The sequence below is a fragment of the Coturnix japonica genome, unplaced genomic scaffold (assembly GCF_054131305.1).
Source record: "Coturnix japonica strain WE unplaced genomic scaffold, WE-NBRP24 Scf199, whole genome shotgun sequence".
Lineage (NCBI taxonomy): Eukaryota > Metazoa > Chordata > Aves > Galliformes > Phasianidae > Coturnix > Coturnix japonica.
This window is the reverse complement of record NW_028189102.1, coordinates 32569-44399: the sequence shown is the minus strand read 5'-3', so window position 1 is coordinate 44399 and position 11831 is coordinate 32569. Positions and strand designations below refer to the sequence as shown.

The 11831-nt window shown below is 60.8% G+C and overlaps 1 protein-coding gene across 1 annotated transcript; it reads right to left on the bottom strand.

Moving 5' to 3' along the window:
• Positions 1 to 2028: 2028 nt before the first annotated feature.
• On the bottom strand, positions 2029 to 7046 carry LOC146750992 (integrin alpha-5-like). The gene is made up of 6 exons (XM_085535854.1): positions 6751 to 7046; positions 5641 to 5768; positions 4004 to 4122; positions 3781 to 3903; positions 2690 to 2751; positions 2029 to 2073 (listed from the first exon to the last, which is right to left on the bottom strand). The coding sequence occupies exons 1-5, from the start codon at positions 6951 to 6953 to the stop codon at positions 2746 to 2748; spliced, it is 579 nt and encodes a 192-aa protein (XP_085391980.1). The 5' UTR covers positions 6954 to 7046; the 3' UTR covers positions 2029 to 2073; positions 2690 to 2745.
• Between the last annotated feature and the right edge of the window lie 4785 nt (positions 7047 to 11831).

The following is an 11831-nucleotide window of genomic DNA, read 5'->3' as shown; positions in this document are numbered from 1 at the left end:
TATACCCCCCCCATACACATATAACTATCATAGGTGCCCCCCCCCATACCCATATAACACCCCCATACCCATATAACTATCATCATAGGCCCCCCTTGCAAACCCCCCCCCCCATACCCATATAACCCCCCCCACCCCCAGACCCATATCCCCCCCCCATACCCCATATAACTATCATCATAGGACCCCCCCCAAAGACCCATATAACCCCCCCCCCATACCCATATCCCCCCCCCCATACCCCTATAACCACCCCCCCCCCCCCGGCCCATATCCCCCCCCATACCCATATAACTATCATCATAGGACCCCCCCAATATCCATATACCCCCCCCCCCATACCCATATAACTATCATCATAGGACCCCCCCAATACCCATATAACCCCCCCCATACCCATATAACTATCATCATAGGACCCCCCCCCCATACAGACCCATATAACCCCCCCCATACAGACCCATATACCCCCCCCCCATACCCATGTAACTATCATCATAGGACCCCCCCCCCCCCCATACAGACCCATATCCCCCCCATACCCATATAACTATCATCATAAGGCCCCCCCCCACATACAGACCCATATACCCCCCCCCCATACAGACCCATATACCCCCCATACCCATATAACTATCATCATAGGGCCCCCCCCCACATACAGACCCATATACCTCCCCCCATACCCATATAACTATCATCATAGACCCCCCCTGTCCCCCCCCCATACAGACCCATATCCCCCCCATACCCATATAACTATCATCATAGGACCCCCCCCCCCCCATACAGACCCATATACCCCCATACCCATATAACTATCATCATAGGTGGCGGCCGCCTGCCGTGTCTGCAGCTGCCCGGCCACGTCCTGGATGAAATACTCGGGGTAATTGGAGGCGGCGATTTGCTCCTGGGTGGCCGACAGCACCTGCCCTGGGGGGGGGTAAAATGGGGGGGGGTCACTACAGCACCCATGGGTGGGGGGAGCAGATATGGGGTCATAAGGGTGTTAATGGGGGTCATGAGGGTGTTAATGGGGGTCCTAAGGGGTGTCAATGGGGGTCATAAGGGCATTAATGGGGGTCCTAAGGGTGTCAATGGGGGTCATAAGGACATTAATGGGGGTCCTAAGAGTGTTAATGGGGCTCATAAGGGTGTTAATGGGGGTCATAAGGACATTAATGGGGGTCCTAAGGGTGTTAATGGGGGTCATAAGGGCATTAACGTGGGTCCTAAGGGTGTCAATGGGGGTCATAAGGGCATTAATGGGGGTCCTAAGGGTGTCAATGGGGGTCATAAGGGTGTTAATGGGGGTCCTAAGGGTGTTAATGGGGGTCATAAGGGCGTTAATGGGGGTCCTAACGGTGTTAATGGGGGTCATAAGGGCGTTAATGGGGGTCCTAAGGGTGTCAATGGGGGTCATAAGGACATTAATGGGGGTCATAAGGGCATTAATGGGGGTCCTAAGGGCATTAATGGGGGTCCTAAGAGTGTTAATGGGGGTCCTAAGGGTGTCAATGGGGGCCATAAGGGCATTAATGGGAACGCTGGGGGTATTTGGGGGTATTTGGGTGCTCTGGGGGGTTTGGGGGGATATCTGGGGTATTTAGTTACTTGGAGGGGGATTTGGGGGTATCTGGGGGGTATTTAGCTGCTTGGAGGGGTATATGGGGGGGTAACTGGGGGGTATTTTGGGGGTATTTAGGTACCTGGAGGGGTATATAGGGGGTATTAGAGGTATTTAGATTCTTGGAGGGGTATTTGGGGGGTATATGGGGGTATTTAGGTGCTTGGAGGGGTATTTGGGGGGTAACAGGGGGGTATTTGGGGGGTATTTAGGTACTTGGAGGGGTATATGGGGGGTATTTGGGGGTATTTGGGGGTATTTAGATGCTTGAGGGTATTTGGGGGGTAACTGGGGGGTATCTGGGGGTATTTGGGGTTATCTGGGGGGTTTTTTGGAGGGGTATCTGGGGGTATATAGGTTCTTGGAGGGGTATTTGGGGTGTCTGGGGGGGGTCTCACCTTGCCAGAAGAACTGCCAGGCCCCCCCAGGAGCACACGTCCCGTCTGCAGAGATAAAGCCATTCAGCCCAAAGACCCCAGTGCCCCCCCCATACCCCACATACAACCCTACACCCCCACTACCCCCCCATTTACCCCATCACATCCTGCCCTCTTACCCCCCCACCCCCCACCCCAGGCCTGGGGATCCAGGACCTCCCCATCCCCACAATACCCCCCCAATATCCCCTTATATACCCCCCCCATGTCCCTTTATACCCCCCCATGTCCCCTTATACCCCCCCATGTCCCCTTATACCCCCTCCATATCCCCTTATATACCCCCCCATGTCCCTTTATACCCCTCCATATCCCCTTACACCCCCCCAATGTCCCCTTATATCCCCCCCAATGTGCCCTTATACCCCCCAATATCCCCCTATACCCCCCCATGCCCCCTTATACCCCCCCATGTCCCCTTATAACCCCCCCAATATCCCCTTATACCCCCCAATATCCCCTTATACCCCCCCCACGACCCCTTATAACCCCCCATGTCCTCTTATACCCCCCCCATATCCCCTTATACCCCCCAAACGACCACTTATAACCCCCCCAATGTTCTCTTATACCCCCCCTACGTCCCCTTATACCCCCCCCCCAATACCCCCCCAGCCCCCACCTGGGTGAACTCAGCACTGAACCCCCCCTGGCAATAACCCTGCCCAGCTTCGGAGTTCAGATCTGTGGGGAGAGAAATAAATGGGGGGGGGCTGCAAGTCAGGACTGAGGGAGGGGTTGGGGTCCCATGGATGCCCCTCCCCCGCCAATCCCAAGCACAGGGGATGCTTGGGGGGGTGGTCCCATGGGGGTCTAATGGGGGGGGTCCCACAGTGAAGGGGTCACCCCAGGGTGTATGGGGGGGTCCATAGGGGTGTCACCTCCCAATGGTCCCATGGGTATGGGGGTGAATGGGGGGTGTCCCATGGGTGGGGGGTTCCACGGGAGGAGGGTCCCATGGGGGGGGTTGGATGGGGTGTCCTATGGGTGGGTGGGGGGGTGGATTGGGGGGTCCCATGGGTGGAGGGGGTCCCACGGGTAGGGGGGTGAATGGGGGGGTCCCATGGGTGTATGGGGGGGGTGGGTGTATGGGGGTCCCATGGGTGGAGGGGCGTATGGAGGGGGTCCCATGGGTGGAGGATCCCATGGGTTGGGGGTGGATGGGGTGTGGGGGTCCCATGGGTGGGGGGGTGGATGAGGGGGGGTGGTTCCATGGGTGGAGGGGTGGCTGGGGGAGGGGTCCCATGGGTGGGGTGTGGGTGTATGGGGTCCCATGGGTGGGTGGTTGGGGGGATCCGATGGTTGGGGAGGTCCCATGGGTATGGGGGTGGTTGGGGGGGGTCCTGTGGGTGGGGGGGTCCCATGGGTGGGCGGATGGGGGGGGGTCCCATGGATGGAGGGGTGGATGGGTGGGGGTCCCATGGGTGGGTGGGGGGGGCTCCATAGGTGCAGGGGTGGGTGGGGGGGGGTGTATGAGGGGGTCCCATGGGTGGGGTGGTGGCTGGGGGGGGGGGGTCCCATGTGTTGGGGGAGTGGATGGGGGGGGGGTCCACGGGGGGGGGGTGGGTGGATGGGGATCCCATGGGTGGGGGGGTGGCTGGGGGGGGTCCCATGTGTGTGGAGGGTCCCATAGGTGGGTGGGGGGGTTGGATGGGGGGGTTCCATGGGTGGGGGGGTGGATGAGGGGGGGGTCCCATGTGGGGGGGGTCCCACCTGAGCGGCACGGCGCGTACTCCACGAACTTGGAGAAGTTCCCAATGGAAAGGAAGCAGGTGCCCACCGGGTCGCGCCCCCCTCGTCCTTTATGGGGCGCCAGCTGTACAGGGGGGCACAGGCCTGAATGTGGGGGGGGGGGATACAGGTAAATATAGGGCACAAGGAGGGGTCTGCATCTACACACATAGAGCCCCCCCCTCAATTAGACCCCCCCCATTACCAGGATGGACGCGTTGTGTGCCCTCACGGTGGCCCCGAACCACTGCAGGGATTTATACTCCATGGGGTCGGGGGTCTCGGTGCCGTTGCCCCCAAAGTCATTGGGGTGGGTGCGGGTCCCTATAGGGGGAGGGGGAGCACATAGAGGGGTCAACAGCTCCACAACCCCCCCCCACCTCCCAGCACTCACCCCCCCCTCCCAAAGTGCCCATGGGTTTATGGTTAACCAAGCTTTGCTATGGGGCCAAGGACGCCGCGGGGGGGGGACAACGTGGGGGGCACGGAGCTATGGGGCAGGATGGGGAGCAGGGGGGGGCTGGGGATATATGGCTTTGCCCCCTGGCCATGCTGGCCCCATACCTGTCCCTATACCTGGCTGTGACCCGTCCCTATATCCTGTCCCTATATCCCGTCCCTGTGTCACCCCATAGCTGACCACATCCCGGTCCCACACCCGGTGTGTCCTGCCCCCAAACCCATTCCCTGTCCCCATATCCCACCCCATATCCCACCCCATTCCTTCTCATACCCCCATCCCCATTGAAGACAACCCCCCCTCAGCCATCCCCATCCCCACATCCCAACCCCATCCCCACCCCACTGACCCCATCCCCACCCCATAGATCCCATCCCCACCCCACTGACCCCATCCCCATCCCATTGACCCCACCCCCACCCCACTGACCCCATCCCCACCCCATAGATCCCATCCCCATCCCATAGACCCCATTCCCATCCCATTGACCCCATCCCCGTCCCACTGACCCCACCCCCATCCCATAGACCCTATTACCATCCCATAGACCCCCTCCCCACCCCATTATCCCCATCCCAATCCCATAGACCCCCTTCCCACCCCATTCACACCACCCCCACCCCACAGACCCCATCCCCATCCCACTGACCCCATCCCACCCCATTGACCCCACCCCAATCCCACTGACCCCACCCTCACCCCATAGACCCCATCCCCATCCCATAGACCCCATTCCCATCCCATAGACCCTCTCCCTACCCCATTCACACCACCCCCCTCCCATAGACCCCCATCCCTTTGACCCCATCCCCATCCCATAGACCCCATCCCACTGACCCCAACCCATAGACCCCCACCCCCCTCCCATAGACCCTATCTCATAGACCCCATCTCACCCCATTGATCCCCATCCCATAGACCCCATCCCCACCCCATTCACACCACCTCCATCCCACTGACCTCACCCCCACCCCACTGACCCTATCCCATCCCATAGACCCCATCCCATAGACCCCATCCCCATCCCATAGACCCCATCCCATAGACCCCATCCCCATCCCATAGACCCCATCCTACTGACCCCATCCCATAGACCCCATCCCCCCCCTACTGACCCCATCTCACCCCATTGATCCCCACCCCATAGATCCCATCCCCACCCCATTCATACCACCCCCACCCCACTGACCCTATCCCATCCCATAGACCCCATCCCCACCCCATAGACCCCATCCCATAGACCCCATCCCCACCCCATAGACCCCATCCCATAGACCCCATCCCCATCCCATAGACCCCACCCCCACCCCATAGACCCCATCCCATAGACCCCATCCCATTTAACCCATCCCCACCCCACTGACCCCATCCCATCCCATTACCGATGTGGTCGAAGTCGATGGGGGTGCAGTCGCTGCTGGGGGGCCACGGGCAGTGATAAACCGCCCCCCCCTGGGTAACGTTGGGTTGACTCGTGTTGGCTTTGGGGGCCCCCACCAGGATGCTGACACTGTATGGGGTGGGGGGGGACAAGAACACACACAGTGGGGGGGGGTCAGACAATGGGAATGAATGTGGGGACATGGGGGGGGGGGGTCAGTCAATGGGAATGTGGGGACATGGGGGGGGGGTCAGTCAATGGGAATGTGGGGACATGGGGGGGGTCGGTCAATGGGAATGTGGGGACACGGGGGGGTCAGTCAATGGGAATGTGGGGACATGGGGGGGGGGTCAGTCAATGGGAATGTGGGGACATGGGGGGGGTCAGTCAATGGGAATGTGGGGACATGGGGGGGGGGGGTCAGTCAATGGGAATGTGGGGACACGGGGGTGTCATGGGGGGGGTGTTGGTGCCTCTGATCAATGATGGGGGGGGGGCCCATAAAGGGGGGCAATGGGCTGCGTGTGGGATGGGGGATGGGGGTCCCCGGTGAGGGGGGGGCGGCACCGTGCGGGTCCCATCACCGCCATTGCTTTTAGTGGGGGGGGTCCTGCCGAGCTCCTTCCCCCCCCCCCCCCCCAGCCCCTCCCCGAGGCCGTTCCAGGCTCCGGTTACAGGAAACTCCGGGACCCCCGACGGGGGGTGGGGGGGGGGGCGCCTCATTGGGGCCGCCTGGGGGGTGTGGGGGGGGTCCGGGACAGGACTGAGCCCCCCCCCTCCATCCGCCCCCCATCCGCCCTCCTTCCTTCCCGGGCTGTTTCCGTTTCCCCATCCCGTTCCCGTTACTCAGTCCCGGTTCCCATATCCCGTCCCGGTTTCCCGTTCCCGTTCCTATATTCCCATATCCCGTTCCTATATTCCTATATCCCGTTCCCGTTCCCATATCCCGGTCCCGTCCCATCCCCGCCCCGGGGCCGCTCCCCGTTCCCTTTCCCCCCCCCCCCTCCCGTCCCGTTTCCCGTCTCCCCGTTGATTCTCCCGTCGGGGCGGTGCCGGTTCGGTCCCGGTTCGGTCCCGGTTCGGTCCCGGTTCGGTCCCATTTCCCCGGTACCTGTTGGGTCGGGGCAGGTAAAAATCCAGCGCGAAACCGAACAAGGAACCGGGAGACCCCCGGAAAACGAAGGGCCTCGACGTGTCCAGGTTGAAAGCGGCGGATGGAGGCAGCAATAACGATACCAGCACCGGGACCAGCGCCCGGTAACGGAACCGGGAACGGAACCGGGAACGGAACCGGAGCCATCGCGGCGGGGCCATAAGGGAGCGGGGCTGCCCGGCTCAGCGGAGCCGCCGACTCGGAGTCACCGCGGAAAGTGCCCGGGGGGGGGTCGGGGTCCGGGCCGGCCCCGCTCCGCCCCGATGTGACTCAACGGGGAGGAGTCAGCGAACGGCGCCCCGGGACCGGCACCGGGCGGGGGAAGGAGGGATAATAGGGGGGATAATAGGGGGATAACGGGGGGACAGAGGGATAATGGGGGGATAACGGGGGGAAAGGAGGGATAACGGGGGGATAATAGGGGGATAACGGGATAACGGGGGGATAACGGGGGGAAAGGAGGGATAACGGGGGGATAATAGGGGGATAACGGGATAACGGGGGGATAAAGGGATAACGGGGGGATAACGGGATAATGGGGGGACAGAGGGATAATGGGGGGACAATGGGATAATATGGGGATAGTGGGATAATGGGGACAACGGGATAATGGGGGACAACGGGATAATAGGGGGATAATATGGGGATAACGGGGGGATAATGGGATAACGGGGGACAACGGGATAACGGGGGGATAGTGGGATAATATGGGGATAACGGGATAATGGGGGGACAGAGGGATAATATGGGGATAGTGGGATAATGGGGACAACGGGATAATATGGGGACAACGGGATAATGGGGGGACAGGGACGGGAATAACGGGGGACAGTGGGATAACGGGATAATAGGGGGATAACGGGGGGATAATAGGGGGATAACGTGATAACGGGGGGATAAAGGGATAATGGGGGGACAACGGGATAATGGGGGGACAAATGGGATAATATGGGGATAGTGGGATAATGGGGACAACGGGATAACGGGGGGACAGAGGGATAATAGGGGGACAATGGGATAATGGGGGGATAGTGGGATAATATGGGGATAACGGGATAATGGGGGGACAGAGGGATAATGGGGGATGGTGGGATAATGGGGGACAACAGGATAATGGGGGACAGGGACGGGAATAACGGGGGGACAGTGGGATAACGGGATAATATGGGGATAGTGGGATAACGGGGACAACGGGATAATGGGGGACAGCGGGATAATATGGGGACAATGGGATAATATGGGGATAGTGGAATAATGGGGATAGCGGGGTAACAGGGGGACAATGGGATAATGGGGGACAGTGGAATAATAGGGAAAACGGGATAACGGGGGACAATGGGATAATATGGGGACAGTGGGAACAGGGATTGACCGGGGGGGGGGGGGGAAGGAAATCACCGGGGGGACACGGAGCAACGGGATTCCCCCGGCGGGGGGGGGGGGGGAAACAAGGGACACTGGGACTGATAAGGGATATGGGGACTGATATGGGATATGGGGACTGATAAGGGATATGGGGATAGTGGGGATATGGGGACTGATAAGGGATGTGGGGATAGTGGGGATATGGGGACACTGAGAATGGGGGTAGCACAGTGGGATGGGAGCGGTGGGGTGTGGGGAGGAAAGGGGGGGCAATGAGGGAATGGGGGGGGGGGATATGGGGACATGGGGATATGGGGACATGGGGATATAGGGACATGGGGGTATAGGAACATGGGGATATACGGACATGGGGATACGGGGATATGGGGATATAGGGACATGGGACATAGGGATATGGGGACATGGGGCTATGGGACATGGGGATATGGGGACATGGGGCTATGGGACATGGGGATATGGGGTTATGAGACAGGGAGATATAGGGATATGGGGCTATGGGACATGGGGATATAGGGACATGGGGATTTGGGAACATGGGGTTATGGGGTTATACGACACAGGGACATGGGGATATGGGGCTGTGTGGCTATGGGGCATGGGGACATGAGGATATAGGGATATGGGGGCGTGGGGCTATGGGGCATGGGACACTGCTGGGGGATGGGGCAGGAGGTTGAGAGCCCAGGGGACACAATATGGGGACAATGAAGGGACATGGGGCACTATGGGGGGGGGGGGGGGTGTCCATATGGGGCAGCAGTGTGGGGTGGGGGGCACAGGACGTGAATGGGACATTGCACCGGGGGGGGGGCGCCGGAGCCGCTTCCGGGAAGGAAATGGTGGCAATGGGGCTGGAGCCGATCCCATATGGCTGCAATGGGGCTGTGCTATGGGGTGGGAGGGGGGCTGTGCTATGGGGTGGGGGGGGGTCGGGGCCTCTGCCGGCTGCTGCGGGGCCGCCGCATTCCTGCGCCGCTGATGCAATGGCGGCCGGCACAGCTGGGCTGGGGGTCGGAATTAGGGGGGGTGGGATATGGGGTTGGATATAGGGTGGGGGGTTATGGGGTGGGGGGTTATGGGGTGGGGGGGGATATGGGGGTGTCCCTTTGTGCCCTATAAGGTGAGATGGGATGCCCCCCCCCCCCCGCGCTGTGTGGTGGATGGGGCGCCGCTCGCAGCGCTGTGCCCAGCTTTGGGTGCTGGGTTTGCACACGAGGGGGGTGTGAGTGTGTAAATAAGTGTGTAAATAAGTGTGTAACTGTGCGTGTGCCCACGCGGGCACGGTGCCCGTGGGGACAATGGGGCCGTTTCCGTGGCTGGTTCTGAACAATGCTGGCGCCGCAGCCCCTTCCTGCCCCTTTGCACACCCGGCCCCATTGTGAGCCCGGCCCGCTGTGCACACTCAGTGCCCCCCCCGTTCTGTCCCTATAGGGGATCTCGGTGCCCCCCCCCATTCCCAGGACAGCCCCATAGTCCCATCTCTATGCGCCCATCAACCCATGGCTGACAGCCCTGGGTGCCCCCACCCCATAGACACCATCCTTATGGGACCCCCATCCCTCCACCCACCCCCCCAGTCCCAGAACACCCCCCCTCTGTCAGCCCCATCACCCCCCACCTCCCCAGCTCCCACCCCATAGACACCCTATGGACATCCCCCCCCATACAATGGACATCCTCACCTCATTCCCCCCTTAGCCCCTCAGCTCCCACCCCATAGACACCCTATGGATACCCCCCCACACACCCCCAGGACCCCCCTTAGCCCCCCACCTCCCCAGTTCCCACCTCATAGACACCCATATACCCCCCCCCATACAAAGGACTCCCCATGGCCCCCCCCCAGGACCCCTCTTAGCCCCCCACCTTCCACCCCATAGACACCCTGTGGATAACCCCCCCATACAAAGGACACCCCATGGGCTCCCCCCAACCCCCCATCCCCACAGCTCCCACCCCATAGACACCCTATGGATATCACCCCCCATACAAAGGACACCCCATGGGACCCCCCCCCAGGACCCCTCTTAGCCCCCCACCTCCCACCCCATAGACACCCTATGGATACCCCCCCCCCCATACAAAGGACGCCCCCCCCCCCCATACAAAGGACCCCCCCCGCCCCACCCAGGGATGCCTATGGGTCAGGGTGTGGGTGCCCCTGTCTAAGTATGGCCAGGGCGTCCCTGAGTCACTGCAGGGCTTGGGGGGGGGGGGGGGGGCAGGGGGGGGCCCCAAGCCTGACTCACCACCACCACCATCCCCTATATAGCCTGGGACTGCTATGGGGCCACGTCACCCCCTGCCCCCCCCACCCCCCTTTGCTGGGGCACAGCAGCGTTTGGGGGGGCTGGGATGAGAGATGGGTGGGCTGAGTGGGGGGGGACATCCCCATAGGGTGACACAGGGGGCACCCAAGGGTGGGGGGGGGGTGGTTTAGGGTGGGGGGGTGTTTTATAATGGGGGGGGGAGGGCAGAGCTCGGTGACCCCGGGGCACACACACGTGTCGGGGGTGCAAGGAATGGAGCCATCCCAGGGCTGGCAAAGGGCCCAGCGCTGTGCAGGGCAGCTTCCCAATATGGAACTGGAGCTGCAGGCGGGGGGGGGAGGAATAGGGCCAGGAAGGGGGGCAGCAAGGGGGGGGTGGGGGGGGACAGGGAGGGACGTGGGGATGGGGGGGGACATGGGTGGGAATGGGGGCAGAAACTGGGGGGGAAATGGGAATGGTGGGGGGTGTGGGATGTGGGGGCAGGGGGGGCTGTGGGTGTGTGGATATGGGATGTGGATGTGGGATATGGAATATGGGATGTGGATATATGGATATGGGATGTGGATATATGGATATGGGATGTGGATATATGGATATGGGATATGGGATGTGGATATGTGGATATAGGATATGGGATGTGGATATATGGATATGGGATGTGGGATGTGGATATATGGATATGGGATGTGGGTGTATGGATACGGGATATGGGATGTGGATGTATGGATATGGGATATGGGATGTGGATATGTGGATATGGGATATGGGTTATGGGTGCAGGGAGGGCTGTGGATATGGGATGTGGGTATGGGGAGGGCTGTGGATATGGGTTGTGGGTATGTGGATATGTGGATATGGGATGTGGATATGTGGATATGGGATATGGGATGTGGATATGGGGAGGGCTGTAGATATGGGTTGTGGGTGCAGGGGTATGGCACTGAATAGGGCTCAGGAAGGGGTATGGATGTGAGCAGAGCACACCTAACACATCTATAGGGCACAGGGACACACAGTGTGCAAACATCAGCCCTATGTCCATACACACACCTATAGGCTGCCAGCTGTGCCCTCGTGCCCCCCCATAACCCATTCAGGGCCCCTTGGGGATATATCAGCCCTCCCCATTGCAGCCCCCCCCCATCCAGACATGGTGATAAGACCAGCTCCATGGGGGGCATCACAAGGGCACGAGCTTCAGCTTCAGCACCACGAGGTGACACAGACACTGAGCTGCCCCCCCCCACCCAGCCCTGCTGCCCTAATAAACCCCTGCTCAGCATCCCAGCCGTGCCATACAGCTATGGGGCAGGGACCCAATTACCCCCTATGTGAGGCTGTAAGCACATAGAAGGGCATATAATGAAGGCAGCCCCCAGCCCT

Bases quoted from the DNA above. Each gene is read 5' to 3' on its own strand.
- LOC146750992 (XM_085535854.1), bottom strand. From the start codon at position 6,953: ATGGCCCCGCCGCGATGGCTCCGGTTCCGTTCCCGGTTCCGTTCCCGG. The intron at 4,123-5,640 runs GTAATGGGATGG...CTCCCCCTATAG, and splicing joins CATCGACTTCGACCACATCG to GGACCCGCACCCACCCCAAT. The intron at 3,904-4,003 runs GTAATGGGGGGG...CCCCACATTCAG, and splicing joins CACACAACGCGTCCATCCTG to GCCTGTGCCCCCCTGTACAG.